Source organism: Staurois parvus, unplaced genomic scaffold (assembly GCF_062004578.1).
Source record: "Staurois parvus isolate SC_StPar_1 unplaced genomic scaffold, SC_StPar_1.0 ptg000017l, whole genome shotgun sequence".
Lineage (NCBI taxonomy): Eukaryota > Metazoa > Chordata > Amphibia > Anura > Ranidae > Staurois > Staurois parvus.
The window spans coordinates 5,246,279-5,263,109 of NW_028317813.1; the positions used below are offsets into that span (position 1 = coordinate 5,246,279).

The window sequence follows — 16,831 nt, forward strand, 5'->3', positions numbered from 1 at the left end:
TGAGTCACAGAGGTGCACTTACTTTTGCACTCCTGTTACCCAGAGTCAGCTTATAGCGGACTATTGTCTGCTATCAGCTTGTTACAGAGCCGTTTCAGGCTCTGGAAGGATCCTGATCATATTGTCAGGATCCACCCAGCTGCTTGACTGACAGCTGACTCTGGCTGTCTGAAGCTAGCTGCTCCCACCCCCTCTTCTGCTCAGTGATCCAATGAATGCAGGAGGAGCAGAGTGGAGAGCTATGAAGGACAGTCATTGCTCTGAGCAGACCAAGAATTGAGTGATCCGTGGTCATGTTACTGCTAAACTCTCGGTCTTAGAGCTGACATGAAAATAGTTTTTTTTATGCACCCAAAATATCTCCTTTATGCCATTCTATTGTGTATAAGTATGTGTATATATGTAAAAGTGTATGCAAAACCAAAATGTATTTTTCAGTATGCTTGGGTCATGCCTCACTGTATACTGTTTTCTTAATACAATGATTGTTTTGTGAATCTGTTACAATGTTTGTTTTTTTTACCGGGAGATCCTTTTAGTAATGGCACCTCCTGTTGCAGGACAATGCAAACCCGCTGCCTCCTAATTAGTAAGCAGTGTTGTAAGCATGTAATACTCACCTTCAGTTGAATTGATTGGCAGCCCAATGCACAAATGAAGGAGCATTAATGGCAGGCTGACAATGCTGCTGCTAATTGAAAGGCAATGGCTTAGCATTGTCAGCCTGCAACACGAGGTGTCATAACTGACAGGATCTCCTGGCAAAAAAAAAGCATTGTAACAGATTTATATTTGAACATTTTTGGAAGTTGTTTGCACATGTATATGATTGTTTTAGTACTGCGTTTTAAGCGTTTTACATGTGTATTCAAACTTCAGGTGATTTCTTTAGTCAATGATAAGCACTAGGTGGAGGAGACCAATTTGTACTTGTTGAACAATGCCTGAAAAAAAATTGAAAATGCTCCATTTGCGCATTTAATTCATTCCCATCGTAGTCTATGGAGCCATAAACTGCCAAATCTGCTGCAAAAACAGCTTGTAGCTTTTGGAGTATAATGCATTGAGATACAGGCGCCTGAGTGGTCATATGTGAACAGCCACAACTGAAATACATGCCTTTGGGATGTTGAACATTTTGGAGCTTCGAGTTTTATGTTACAAAACGCTCAGCTATGAATAGGATCTGACATTCAGACAATGCTATGGTATTTCTGTCATTTGTTTAATGTGTCTTCCATGTCACTTACAGTATGTGATTAAACAAATGGATTGTACTGTTACTGGCAGAGTCTGCTGCTATCTGGAGGTAGAATGGAATTAGGTATAACACATCCTACTTTACAAGCTAGACAGGGATTATGTCCAAATTCTTCATGATAAATATAAAAGAACTGCTGTTCCTGATATGTGCACTAGGTGGTGCAGAGACTTTCCATCAGTGTATACACTCTGTACTGTAATTTGTAGATCAGCCTCTGCATCCATCCACACAACAATTTCTTACCATTTTTAGTAGGCTGTGAGAACTTTGCTTAACTAGATAGATGGACTTAAAGTGGTAACCACTGGAGACCTGCTATACTGTACATGTACTAGCGCAAACTGGCAGTGGGCCATCAAGTGTATTTTGGGCCCCTGAACTGTTTTTAGTTCAGGGCCCCTACCCCTGTTCAGGACCCCATACTACTATGTACCTTAAAAAGCAACAGGTGGGAGACCTGATCAGTTCAAATCCCAAAATGTAGCTATAAATAAATTATTAAAAGGAGTCATTAAGCTTTGCATTTGTGTGCCACTACGGTAAAGGTATCATGCCGCCAAATCAATCACCATTTAAAACGACACTAAAATTATGTTTCTGGCATAAAGCAAAAAAAGGCTTTTTAAAAACATTTAGGATTAGAGGCTACAAAAATAATTTCTGGCATTATACATGAGCTGAGCATTAAAGTGGTTCTAAACCTTCATAGTACAACCACATCTATGGTAAATGATAGGGGACACTAGCAGACACTGATTTACATGCATTAGGAACCTAGTAATAAATACCTTTTTAGCCTGTGTATAATAAGGGAGTCAAATGACTTTTTTTCTTTTTCCCCCCACAACCTGGGCTGGGACATGGCTAAGCCAGAGCTGGTTATGTGTCCTGTGACATTACCTCTGCTTTTTCAGGCTCTCCCACAGGCCGTACAAAGCAGAGTGAAGCTGTCTTTCAAGCATCTGATCTACCCACTAACATCTTCGAGCAGATCAGATCATCGATTGACAGCTCTGATCCACTTTGGACAGCTTGCGAGGAAGGCCTGAAAAAGTTGAGGTGACATCACAGTACATGTGGCAGACTTCGGCTTAGCCCTGCCCCCAACCATAGCAACATAGCCAGTTAGGGGATTTCATTCATAGTAAGCAGTGCGTAGACACAGATTACTTACATAGAAGAATGGGAACATGCGCAGTATGGTGGCAACAGTGCAGAGGCTCTATGAGCCCGCAGATTGTTGCCACCACACTATTGGTGACTGCCAGGCTGCAGAAGTAATTTATTTATAAATAAAGAATTTAAAGTTAAACAAGGCAGACAGACATATTATAGTAATTATTAGGAAGGGTGTCCATTTTTTTTTAGTTTAGCAACACTATGGGGGTTATTTACTAAAGCTGGATAGTGCAAAATCTGGTGCAGCTCTGAACAGAAACCAATCAGCTTCCAGGTCTTATTGCCAAAGCTTAAGTGAACAAGCTGAAGTCAGAAGCTGATTGGTTATCATGCACAGCTGAACCAGATCCTGAATGTACCAGTTTTAGTAAATCTAAAAATGAATAAACACAATTGCACCCTTTTGACCTACACTTTTCTAAATACATTGTAACAACGATAAAGTTATAGTGTTTTTAATAGTAGCCTAAAAACAGTATTTGCCAAATGTACTACAGTGGTTCCTGAGACACTGTGCAGGATCCGTTGTTTAAAAATGGCAGCCAGGACTGGTGATTTTGCAGGGCAGGGTGGTTTCAGCGAGAGAAGAAGACCTAAGTGTACAAGATACGGCCATGGTACTTTGATGAATTTTATTGAGCATATTTTATATTCCTAAGTACTAGAAACATATTAATATCCTTGGGCCCCAATGCAGCTAGCTGAATTGCCAAAATAGAGATCTACCAGAGAACACATTATTTATTTTTCATTATTCTTACTTTTTCTGTGTTACCCACCTCTTTTCTGCTTTTATGTTTAATTTAATTTAATAAAATTTTTTTTTGCACAAGTAAATTTTAAGAGGGGTGAAAAAAAGGTATGTTTCATACTGGCGTCAGCTTGGTTTTGCAAAGTGTTTGGCAAGCTTTGAGCAACTTTCTCAAAGCCTATAAAGCATCCTTCAGCTCCTGTTTGGAAATGTTACAGATCTTAGTGGAGGTGCTGACTGTCACTTTAAACAAGCTTTAAGTGGCAATCCGCGCTCACATTAGGATCTGTGTTCAACATTTACAAACTGGAGTTGAAGGGCACTTTAAAAGCTTCAACAAGGGTTGCTAAAAGCTCTGCAAATACTTTGAAAACGCTTGCTGTACGAAGCTCTTATACAAACTGAAGCGCCATGTGAAACAGGCCTAAGAAGTAAAAATGTGAAAGTATTGACTAGGTGCCTGCAATAGTTAAGATCTGTAGAAGTCTAATGCACATGTAATGTGTTTCCAGGCTATGTCTGACTTCTGAATCATGTGCCCAGGTTCCAGCAACTCCTTTAGTATGTTTGCAGCTTCTGACCATCTCTTGTTTCATATTGTCAGCTTTCTGTAGGATTGGGGTTGCACTTAAAGTCCCTTATATCAAGTAAGTTGACCAACAGAGGGTTCAACGGTGTGTCAAGTTTATGTTGCTGTCTTTGTCCCTGTTGGACAGACTGAAAGTGAGGGTAAATCCAACATTTTAGAGATGTCTCCACAACAAGACATAAGGAGATATCTTCCAAAAGGCTCAGCAGTTCATGGCACATTTGTCTAAGAGGGGAGTTTGCCACTTATTGGGAGATTTCTTTTCACTTCCGGTCTTGGTAAGCAAGTGAAGGGAAATTTCCCTATGGTACACAGACAGCAAAAAAAAAAAAAAAACCTTCCTTACATGATTCAAAACAAAAAAATATTAATTTTTTTTAATATAATTGTTCCTACTAGGTGTTATCAGCGCTTACAAAGATCACGAGGGAATGCTGGTATCATAGTCCATCAGCGAGACTTACAGCTCTGAGGATCAAGAAAACATTAAACAACCTGAAAAATTCATTGGAACAAAGAAAACAGGAATGTTAAAGTCATTTGTATGCACATCTTAAACACAAGACTGAAACCACAATCCAGAATCCACAATAGAAATGAAGAAACCAGCTAAAATGTTTTTTGCATTACAGGTATACCAGCTTTTCATCAGTGCTAGTACTGGCAAAGATACATTACGTTTGTCAGAAAAAGCATTATTACTCACTGCACATATGCCCTAACATTAAACCTCTTGAGCTTTACTGCCAAAACAGCTAGAAAAATGGTTGTAAACTATATAACTATACAAAAAAAAATGATAATAGCAGTAAAAGTCAGAAAGGTGCAAATGGAATTAAACTTTATATTGCATAATTCTGCCATTGTACATGAGCGTTTAATGTGCACCTGTGTCTGAGAGTTGTACAAAGATAAAATTCATATAAAATATCAGATTTACCTCACATTTACCAGACATATCTAGTAAAGCTCGTAACCATAAAAGGCTATTTATTCAGTACTGCAGCTGTAAATGTTGGTGTAAGCAGTATAATTAATTCAGACAATGCCTTTTGTTTTATAGTTAAATGTAAGCTTTTTATAAAGAAATATGAAGGAATATCGTGCCTGTCAGAGACTGCATTTGATATACTTTGCTTGTAAATATTTTTCATAAAGTTTTTTACTGGTTATGCCTCTGTACCAGAAAGGCTGTTTTATGTGACATAAGTCAGTACAAAGAGCAACAAAGATGTTGCTGAATGCAACCACTCAGATCTTAGTTCAGTGGAGACAAATCAACTCAAAAATTATTTTGGTTGCCTCCACTTTGCATATCATTTACTTTTTGCACATCTTTATTGAGTATATACATGTCAGTGTAAGCATTGGGATTGATTGATTAAATTAAGAAAATGAATGAAAGCACACAAGTGCAGGTGTTACAAGTGGCATCCAATCAGGGCTCATGTCTTCTTTTATTAAAAAAAAAAAAAAAAAAAAAGTAGGAATCTTTATGGTTCACTGTGGTCAAAAACACATATTTTGTGCTCATTTGCTCTAGTTTAAATTAACTGGCCCCATCGTCACAACATTATCCAGAAAAGACATATGCCAGCTAATTTTGTAGACACCTAGAAATATGTTAGCAAATAAGGATTGTAGGTCACACACTGGCGAGGCCCAAGTTAAAGTGGATCTCCACCCAAAAGGGAAGTTCCTCTTTAAAGACTGGTCCCCCGCTCCCCATTAAGGATTGGCACCTTTGGTGGTGGGGGGGGGGAGTTTGACAGGTACCTGCTCCCACTTCAGCTCTGATTGCCTAGGCGATCGGAAGTGGAAGGTGTCCTCCCTCCCCGTAGTCTTTTGGGACATGTGACAGGTCCCAGAAGACTACAGGACCATTCAGGAAGCGCAGCGCTACTTGCGCATACGCAGTGGGCACCCGGTTGTGAAGCCGCAAGCTGTCACAACCGGGTGCCCAAATTGAAGATGCCGGCGCCCAGGAAGAGAAGACGGCTGGTAAAACAAACTGCAGGGGACACACTGTGGGACCGAGGGATAGGTAACTGTGTGTTTTTTAAAATTCAGCAGCTTCAGTTTTTGTAGCTGCTGACTTATTTTTTTTACAGAGTGAGCGGAACTCCGCTTTAAGATGTAACAGGTTCTTGGACTACATTTCACTTGAGCTGGCACTTTATTCACGTGGTGTATAAATATATTGAATGTACCTTATAAGTACTAGACATAAATAATGATAAGAGTATATAATTTCCAACATACAGGTTGTATTTATTTTTATGTATTTCACATTGCACACGGGGCGTTTTAATAACGCTGGTAACGTTAGCTGTGTAAAGTCACCTTAAAAACACAAGTTTTTCAGGAGTCTTTTAGTGTTTTTCTATTAGCGTTTAGCCACGTTTTTTCAAGTTTGCATTTTTTGAGGGTTTTTTTGACGAAAAAAAATTTCTTTTTCGGTCAAAAAAAGTCCAAAAATGCTGGTTTGCCACGATTTACCATGTTTTACCACGTTTTTACAGCTAAAAATCTGTTTGACAGCGTGAGTGTAACTCCGCTTTAAACAGATTTTCGTGCTCCAAGTCACTTAAATGTTCTGTCAGACTCAACTCCTCCCCTGATGTGTTTCAAGCATTCTCGGGGCATAGTCATAGAGGTATCTAAGCCTGCAGAGAGGCTTTGGAGGAAGATCGAAAGGATGTATTAGTGACTCAGAACAATTGGTTTTAAAGCCTAAACATTTATTTACCTTAATGCATTGCTTGCACAAAGGTAAAAAATGTTTAGGCATCAGTATTGGCCCCCTCACCCCCCTTATACTTACCTGAGCCCTCATTCTGCACTGTGCATGTCTGCAGCTCTTCCCTACTCTCACTTCCTGGTCTCACAGGCTTTGCTGAGGCAGCGGGAGCCATTGGCTCCCACTGCTGTCAATCAAGGTCAGTGACAAGGGAGCAGGGGGTGGGGCAGAGTCCCATTGTGGGCTTAGGAGCGTGCCCACACGAGGGTCCCCATGGGAAGTGAGTTCCTATTGGGGGCAATAGCTAGAGAGGAGGAACCAGGACTGCCAGCTGGGGGACCCGAGAAGAGGCAGTTCGGGGTTGCTCTGTGCAATTCTATTGCACAGTGCAGATGAATATATTCATGTTTGTTATTTCTTTAAAAAAATGTTTTTTCCTTTACAACCACTTGAAGTTTGTTCAGCGTACAGTTCAGAGATATGCAGCCTCCATTATTTATTACAGGATGTTGTTGAAGGGGAGACAGGCCCCTTTGGCGGCCATAGTATCCATAGCTGGTTGTTTCAAACATGAGATGCTTGAAGTGGTAGTAACTTTTTCCTTTGGCTAAGCAGAATTATATTAGGTAAACCTAATAAAGCAAGAAAAGCTTTTTTTTTGTTCACGTAATATATCTAAGGGCAAATCAAGGGGATTATTTCTCTTCTACCAGTGGCTCATTTCTCCAGTATGCCAAGTGCTAAGAATCAGCAGAGCTATATGTTATGTATTCCTTTATGCTCTGGTACCATATTGAAAGCCAGGAAACATTTATATTTTAACCACATGTATTCTTATAAGTAAATTAAATGTCAATATCTGCCGTCAGTTGGTATGATGTTGATTTACTAAAGACAAATAGACTGTTCACTTTGCAAGTAATTTTTCCCTTAGCTTAGTGAATGAGGGGAAGCTCTACTGATTTCCACCACCCATGCATGTGGAAGTAAAAATACTTTTTTTTTTCTTACATGTGATATGGTATTCTTTGCAAAGTGCATTTTCACCACATTCACTAAATTAAGGAAAACATTCCTTTGCAAAGTGAACAGCCTATTTACCTTTTATAAATCAACCCCTGTGTATCTTACTTGAATCTTGATCACAGTTGGTCTAGATTAGGGGTCTCCAAACTTTATATACGAAGGGTCAGTTTATTGTCCTTCAGACTTTAGGGGGGCCGGATTGTTTACATTGGGAGTAGAAAATGTCCCCGTATTCGTGGGAACAAATAATGCCCCATTTTTGGTGCTAATATGAGGAATCGTGCCCCATTATTGGTGTCATTGGGAGAAATTGTGCCCCATCATTGATGTTATTGGGCCCAATTGTTGATGTCATTGAGAGGAACTGTGTCCCATCGTTTTGTCATTGGGGAATCATGCCCCATTATTGGTGTCATTGGGAGGAATTGTGCAGTTAATTGGTGTCAGTTGGGGGAATTAAGCCCTATTGCTGGTGTCAGTAGATGAAATAGTGCTCCAAAGGCCAGACAAAAGCAAGGAAGGGGCTGCATCTGCCCCCCTCCTGGCCACAGTTTGGAGACCACTGGTCTAGATAAATTCCAAAGGATGTACATGCTACCAAACTGTTGGTTTGCAAGTACAAGGCGTGACCTAGATTTACAAAATATTACAGTTACATTGTTGTGTAATTACATATTGCATAATTATTACAGATTTTTTATTTATAATTAAGCAAAAAACACTCACTTAATCCCCTTCCAGAAAACTAGATGAGTGTCAGTTCGAAAATTATACTTTTGTTAACAGTCTAATCAACCGTCTTGAGAAAAGCATAATTTCCTACTTCTGCTAGCCATGGTTTTATAAGAAACACAGCTGGCCAGGGGAACAGGAGACTGTGCAGAGTTCTTTTTTTATGGAAACATGTCAATCTGAAAGTCATTTTCATGCAACATCTGTAATGAAAGATCAAAGCAAGTAGGTTATGTTATGGAACAATGCCTTCTGTGTTTTGAATAGGTCTATTGCACTGTTTCAGCATAACCCAATAATGGATCTTAGATTGAATGCCTAATTGAAACAGTGAAGATCTGTATAAAGTAAAGTATAGCTACAAACATGCATTCCTCACTGGCTGAAACCATTATGTTTCACAATTAAAATAAATCTAAATCTTCATCTCTCTTTGGTTGTCACCGCAGAAAACAAGAGTTGTTATGGCAAATAGCAATTGTTAAGATTTAGTGAATTGATCCCTATATTTTAAATCTGTTTGCCTGCCCAGAAGACATGCAGTCTTAAGCTACCTATAAGCATGAGATAGCTGTATGAAGAAATGTGCAATTTTGAGTCTAATTTTTGTCTATGTATTTTCATAGAAATTATCTTTCATAGATGAGCATCATCAGAAAAATCAATCTGTAGAAATTGAATTTGTTCATCCACTTCCATTTGACAAATTATTTTTTTTTATTTGTCTGTTTAATCACTTTAAAATATTAAAATTCCTGTTTTTGTTCAACATCATCCGGTGATACCACATGTATTACCTGAACATGCACTTTTATTTGATGAATCATCATTATTTATACATCAATATAATATATGAAGGATTGTTCACAAATGAGCATTGTCTATATCACCATTTCTCAACCTTTTCAGCGCAAAGGAATCATTGAAACACCTTTACGGTCTCAGGGAAAACCCTGCTAAAAATTACTATATCTATAACTTATGATACATTAGTGTGATGGTCAACACTTGTGGTCATTGGGAGGAATTGTCCCCCTACAGTTAGCTAAAAAGATCAATGGTGTCAGTGGGAATTTATCTGAGAGGAAGAAATTGATCATTACTCATGAAACCCCAAGCAACCTCTGGAGGAACCCTGGTTGAGAAACCCTGGTCTATATCATAGGTCTTATTCAATAAAGCAGTGCAAATGACAATGATAAAATGTAAAGGCAGTAACCCATATAAACAAATGAGTTTGTCTGTGCTACTGCACTTTGCCTATCACTCTCTGCAATATTCAGTAAGGCTATATCTGAAGATAAATTATTCAAAGATATACACCTACTAGTGCTGCTTATACAGCTATTGAAAAGAGTTGTTCACTGACACAGATGATGACAAGTAACTGCTTAGGAGTGTCCTGAGTGAAAATAAACACCCTTTGCTATTTTACCCTGCTATCTACATTTGTCAAAAGCAGGGACATTGTAACCTATTTAAGAGCCACTTAAAATGTTTGGGCAATTTGTCTATTTGTCTAGAACTTGACAGGACCCATTCATTCATTTGACATTGGACGGTAATCAACTTTATGCAGAGTATAATGTATTATTTGAAAAGAAAAGGCCTAGTATACAGTCAGATTTAAGATTGATAAAAGATAATTGGGGTTATCAATGATTTCGCCTCCTGGACCCATTTGTTCCTAACTACTTTCCTACCTTAAGCGTTTTGGGAATTTGGATGCATATAAGGTACTGTTCCTGCAGTGCACATATATCTAATCAATAAGTTATGCTTTATGACTAGCAGTAGACAGTAATTTAGAGTTGCAAATCTAGCAATCCAATTGGATTGGAGTTTTTCAACAGCTGAATAGTCATCTGCATAAGTGATCTTTTAATTAATATGCATATAAGGTACATTTTAGCCAGCACTGAACATTTACCTTGAGATGTATACAGAAAGAAAGGCTTATCTGAATCAGAACCATAGTAGAATTCCAGGATAAACCTAATCTTAAAAATGTCCCCTCTGCATGAGTACCCATTTTCAGGCCACTCCAGTCTGGTCACCCCTGTGTTAGACAGCGCTGGCTGCAAAGGAGAGAAGAGAATACTTGACAATAGCTAGCAATGCCTGGAGTGGCAACATCACTTATAGGTGTATCATAGCTCATCTATTGTTGGCACTCCATCCTCTCCCCTGCAGCTGCCACTGACTGACACAGGGGAGCTGCGCCACATGACTGGACCATAGCAGCCTGAAAATAAGTAAGTATGGATGCTCATTGGGGTTGACTTACTAACACTGGAGAGTGCAAAATCTGGTACAGCTGTGCATGGTAACCAATCAACTTCTAACCTCAGCTTGTTCAATTAAGCTTGGAAAAAAAAACCTGGAAGCTGATTGGTTTCTATGCAGAGCTGCACCAAATGTTGTTCAAACCTGACCAAAGAGGTTTATTCAGCTTTAGCTTTTTAGCACACTTCCTGTGTTTGCTTAATAGCATTACTGGCCCATATATGTATTTCTTCTGCTGCTTATAATTGCTTCTTTACCGGTGCCTCCTGGTCCTTTAAGGGGTTTTAGATGCTGGGCGGTGGCGTGGGGTTTGTGAACATGTGACCACTGTGATAGGCTCACAGCAGTCACATGATCAGAAAGTTCCTGATTGCACATAGCAATCGGGAGCTTTCCGTTAGCCGCCGATAACACTGTTCAACAGGTAAAAAGTTTTGGGCATAAAATTAGCTAATCTTACATAATTTTGGGGTGCTGAAAACGAAAATGACCCTAAAAAATGTTGATTGGCTCTAGTTTCCATGATATATTCACCCATCTAATGACGTAAGCCATTCAAAATTATGATGCAACTTCAGCTGCATATTGCGCAATTGATACTGGTGACCAATAGAAAATTGCATGTATACTGAGATGATGCAATATTAGCCTTTAATTGCATCACTTCACTGCATAAAAGCTGCAGTATCTGTAGCTGATTGGAGTTGGACAGCGTCTTTACATTTCGTTTTATGCTTATATAGGCTACTCAGTAATGCCTCGAACTTGTGTGAATAAAGCAGATAATTTCTGCTATATCTGCGGTGAAATAACTTTTATCTCACAAAAAAGGAGGATAACAGGAATGATTAAGAAAGCCTACAACTTGTATTTTGGCTGCAAGATAGGAGACCAGGACAAGAGCTGGGCACCACATATATGCTGCAATTCTTGTGGGACGGCACTGGAGCAATGGTTGAATGGAAAAAAGGCATCTATGCCTTTCGCTGTGCCAATGATTTGGAGAGAGCCAACAGATCATGTTAGTAATTGTTACTTTTGTATGGTGCCTCCAATTGTAAAAGGGCTAAATAAGAAGAAAAAGTTATCTGTGCACTATCCAAATATTCCATCGGCAATACGTCCAGTTCCTCATGGAGAGGGGCTACCAATTCCTAAAGCACCAGAATCCTTCGTGGTTGAGTCAAGTGAGGAAGAACCTGAAGCGTGTAGTCACGTGCAGTTGTAAGAGATAGCCCTTTCCTCGAATACAAGAGAAAAGCCAAGAGAAGCAAAACCGACACAAACTGAAGACAAAACTAGTGAGAATCCTAAGTATTAAAATGATTCAACTTAGCTTATGGCTATAATTTTTCTTGGTAATCCTATGCAATATATTATGCCATTTAGGCTTTGTTATGTAGTCAATATCACTTGCTTTATATTTGTGGAAAGACATCTATCTATATAATTATTGTGCATTATGTAGTCATTACGCCTATAGTAGAAAACTTTCCGTTTACAGAAAAACTAGAGCCAATTGACAAATTTCATTGTTATATTTGAACTCAGAATGTGAAATTCATTAAGAAATGGATCCTTTTGTTTCCAAAACTGGCAAAAAATAAAAATTTGTTGAACAGTGTAACTATTCCGGGAGCGCGTACAGTGCTTGCTCTCGTAAAAGTTCAGTTTTTGTTTGGGTTCGCATATACACAGCCTCTCTGCATTAAGGCCCACCCGTCGAGAGGCCGCTTACATGCTTGCAGCTGGTGGGAAGGCGTTAATATCTAGGGAAAAATGAATCAGAAGATTGGACAGATCCCCTACACAGGTCCAGTTTCAAGGCAAACAAAAATTGTAAGTTACAAATATTCTCAAATCAAGCAATCGCTAAGCCCCCCTAGACTGATCAGTACTGTATCTGGAGGTCTATTGGAACTTTAAAAGATGCACATAGAACTCATCATCTTTTAAATGTAAATTAGGGCAGTGTTTTCCAGACATAACTCAAATATGTGTCACACTCATGATTGTTGCACTACTCTGAATGCCACTTGCACTACAAGAAAGGTCTTAGCAAGCTATGGTGCTCAGTTTTCCAAAATGGACATTAGATTGCACACACTAGTGTAAATATATCCTCCCACAACAGTAGTTCTGCAACGTGCTGAGCACTGCAGTACGGGGACCATCAAAAGTAAATATCTCATGCTTGGGAACGCTCAGTTTTGTGTAATGTCTTCAATTCTGCAAAATACAAGAATAGTAAGGCGCAGCAGCAGTATTTCCAATACACAGTGGACTTACAGTCATACAATCCCATTGACTTTGTGGCCTAAGATAACAGAACAATTACTTGTGCATCATATACAAATTTATTTTATTTATTTCAGGTACTTATATAGCGCCATCAATTTACGCTGCGCTTTACATATATATTATACATTAACATCAGTTCCTAACCCTCAAGGGGTGTACAATCTAAGGTCCCTAGCTTACATTTATACATACACATACTCGGGCCAATTTAGACAGGATCCAATTCACCTACCAGCATGTCTTTGGAGTGTGGGAGGAAACCGGAGTACCCGGAGGAAACCCATGCAGGCACAGGGAGAACATGCAAACTCCAGGCAGGAGGTGCCGTGGCTGGGATTCGAAACAAGGACCCTAGTACTGCCAGGTGGAAGTGCTAACCATTTGATAAGTATCTCTGTTTTATTACAATTATAGGCATTTATTTACATATATATGAATGCTATTTACAGCTGATTATTTTACATCTTAGTACATGTAGGCAGGTTTCTGTTCTACAAATAGTATGTTGTACAAGGTCACTCACATTTTAAAGTAGAGTTGGGGCACACATTAGTATTGAAGGTGCAATCCATATCAATTTAGTAGTATCCCAAATTTGATTTTGGTAACTGAAATGCAGACAGATAAGTGAACGTGCTCCAGGCTATGGAGAATAAAATGGATAGATAAATCAATTTTACATTAACATTTAGCTGTCATAGAAGTTGTCTTTGAAGTACTTAATTTTTAGTCACTTTGTTTTGATTTTCATTCACTTTAACATCTGGCATGTCGCTTACTACAGATCGGAAACAAACACTTTCGTGGCATGACTGTTATGGAGCTATGAGCTACATTAAATACAGTGTCTTACTAATTTATATAATAGATTTATACATTGTAATTTATTATAAGCATTTTTTTTATTTTTGTAAGCATGTTATATAAAAGTTTTTAAAACATTTCTTTACATCTAAGTATTTCTGGGAACCAAATACACAGTCAAGTTTTATTGAAAAACCTCTGATCCTTTAACAACCCAACTGGATCGTTACATGCAAACAAACTGAAAGCCAGTATTTTGTCAGCTATAATATTGCATTTCCATGATTACAGGTGCAGATGACAAAAAGCTTGTAAATATATTTTCCCTAGCAATGGGACCAATCAAACCCTGCTATCAGCAATTGTATCAAATACTGGATATGTTCTTTCCTAATGAGCATGCTGGAACATTTCTATGATCAAACTACAATTGTTTCTTTTTTCACAAAAAAGGATAATATTTAGTTACAATACACAGGTATAAATGTACATTATTATTTTCGGATAACCTGAACAGTTCATTATTTCTGCAAATCGGAAAGTGAAATATACAAATATTCATCAAAAAAATGTGTCAAGAATGTCACTAAACACATTTTTAAATACCAGCCTCCTAGCACATAATTTATACTGTGGGGTTGATGTACTAAAACTGGAAAGTGCAAAAATTGGTACAGCTGTGCATAGTAGCCAATCAGCTTCTAACTTCAGCTTGTTCACTTAAGCAGGCCATACATGGATTGAATTCTGAATGATTTTTCGTTCGAAAATTGAAAACGTTGTTCGTTCTGTAATCCGATGGTGCTATCAATGATTTAAAAAAAATCAGTCTTTTTTCATGAATTGTCCAGCATGCCCAATAAATGAAATGGGGAGGAACCACGAAAATCAGCCGGTGCCATTGCCCTACTATAACAGAGCGAAAATCGGCTGATTATTCTTGATTCCGATTTTGAACGAAAAATCGTTTGAAAATCAACCCATGTATGGCCAGGCAATTGGTTTCCATGCCAGCTGCACCAGCTTTTGCACTCTCCAGTTTTAGTAAATCAACTGCAATATATTTTATTCCCGATATTGTCAATTTACTATTTCTTTATTGCTTTTTTTTTTGTTGTTTAAATGTAATTTGCTAATTTATTCAGAAACCACGATGAATGTTATTTTTGTATCCTGTACTAGTGTACATTCATTATGAGAGCCCATTCACACATGTGCGATTTGTCATGTGACTTTTTGGTCCAAAGTCGCATGTCAAATCGCACCCCATGTATCCCAATGAATACCGTTCATATTTGTGTGACTTCAAGTCGCAACAACTTGAAAGTAGTTCCTGCACTTTTTTTGGTCTGACTTTCATGTGACTTGTGGGCCATAGACTTCAATATAAACCCTCTAAAGTTACATGAAAGTCTCACCTGAATGATATACATGCGACTTGTGTGCAACTTTGTAGCACACAAACAATCACAGCCAAAGTCTCATCAAAGTTGCATCAAGTCACACTGTAAAGTCGCAATGAAAATCCCATGATTTTGAAGTCGCACAAGTGTGAATGCAGCCTTAGAAAAAAGCACCATTGTGTTGTGTACTCAAATAAAATCTAACACTATACAATACTGTACTTTTGGAAACTGAGCCTCATCTAATATTATTAAAGTGGTATTAAACCAAATACGAAAAATAAGTTTTCTTTTCTTAGGCTTGTTTCCCCTCTGTTTTCACCTGGTGATCTGACGAGCAACACACCTCCTGTATTAGAGTGCCCCCACTCTGGATAAATGAGTACATGGGGCACCTTTGGACATCAGCATTGCCAGCCTAGAGGGAGAAGAGTATTAGATTGACTAGAAGATTTAAATCCACTAACAAACTGAAGCCAAACTCCAGCTAATACTTTATAGGCAGTTACAGCAAATAGTTTTTTTTTCTTTTAGAATAAAGGTTTTACATAAATCAGTGAAAGCTGATTATTGTAAGCACCCCTGCTAGTGTTAAATGGCTTGTCTCATCTTGGTAACTGATACATTCTGCTGGAGAGCTTGTTCTTTTGAAAAACAACAGACTGACTGGCTGGATCACTAGATGAAAATAGAAGAAAGAAAGCCTAAAAAAAGAAAATTAATGCAGATATCACATCTAAGAATTGGTAAGCTGTAATATAAAAATGTTTGCTTTTGGATTTAAAACTTTAGGTGACTTTTAGGTACAAAATGACCACCACACCTGATATAAAGTTACATTCACTTATGAAGTGCTATAGAGAAATTCCCTGATCAGTCATGTTCCCTTCCTAATAATGGCACACGCCACTCTAATTAGGCCTCATACACATAGTGGTCTGTGTATAAAAAAATTTCCTTTGTGAATGTTTCATCATTTGCTCAGTATACTGTGAGTTCTGAGTTCTCCCGAAAACTGCACCAGCATTCTTCACATTCACTTTCACCTGAGCCCATATGAATCTATAAAGAACAACTTTAGCAGAGTTGACATCTGCACTTTTTACTAGATTGTATATTTCTAGTTTTAGTGTGTAAATAAGCAAATAGCCAATGTATACAATGTGATAAAACTGTTTAAATTATTTATTATATATCTTTGTTAACAGGCTTGCAACAATGTTTCTACAAATGTGGTTTTCTGATGTTAAAGTGCTGGGTTTGTCAATCGTTGATTAAAATGATATAAACAAAACATATTCCTGTTTCTGTTCTTGTACAAAAATATCAATTTGCGCATGAATAATACATTTTAAGAATGTCTAAGGCTTGGTTCACACTGCCTTGACTTGGAATCCTACTTGTGGGACCCTAAGTCGCATGACATTCTATGTTAGTCAATGATATATGTCTTAATTAGCACTACTGAAGTCACTCTGACTTTAGAAAAGGTTCCTGTACTACTTCAAGGCAACTTTTATCCAACTTGTGTCCATATACTTTAATAGAAGTCACCTCCTTCAAGTCAGATCCTCATTTATATTGATGTGATTTGGATCTGACATTACAGGAAGATTACCCAGGCATTCCCTGAAAGTTACTGCAGAGTTGCTTCAAAGTAGTACTCAAGTACACTGCATCTTTCAAGTAGCAGTAGTGTGAACCAAGACTAAGACAGGATATAGATAGAGCAATTTTCTGTGGTTGCAGGAAAGAA

General features: G+C 38.2%; 1 protein-coding gene across 2 annotated transcripts in view; it reads left to right on the forward strand.

Annotated features, from left to right (window-relative positions):
- The window catches only part of ACVRL1 (activin A receptor like type 1), a 107,181-nt gene extending 90,812 nt beyond the window's left edge, over positions 1-16,369 (forward strand). For both annotated transcript variants that reach the window (XM_089679157.1, XM_089679166.1), the window contains exon 10: positions 4,183-16,369. In XM_089679157.1, the coding sequence (XP_089535283.1) occupies positions 4,183-4,317 (135 nt within the window). In that variant the 3' untranslated portion in view covers positions 4,318-16,369. The remainder of the gene's footprint in view (positions 1-4,182) is intronic.
- Positions 16,370-16,831: the final 462 nt, after the last annotated feature.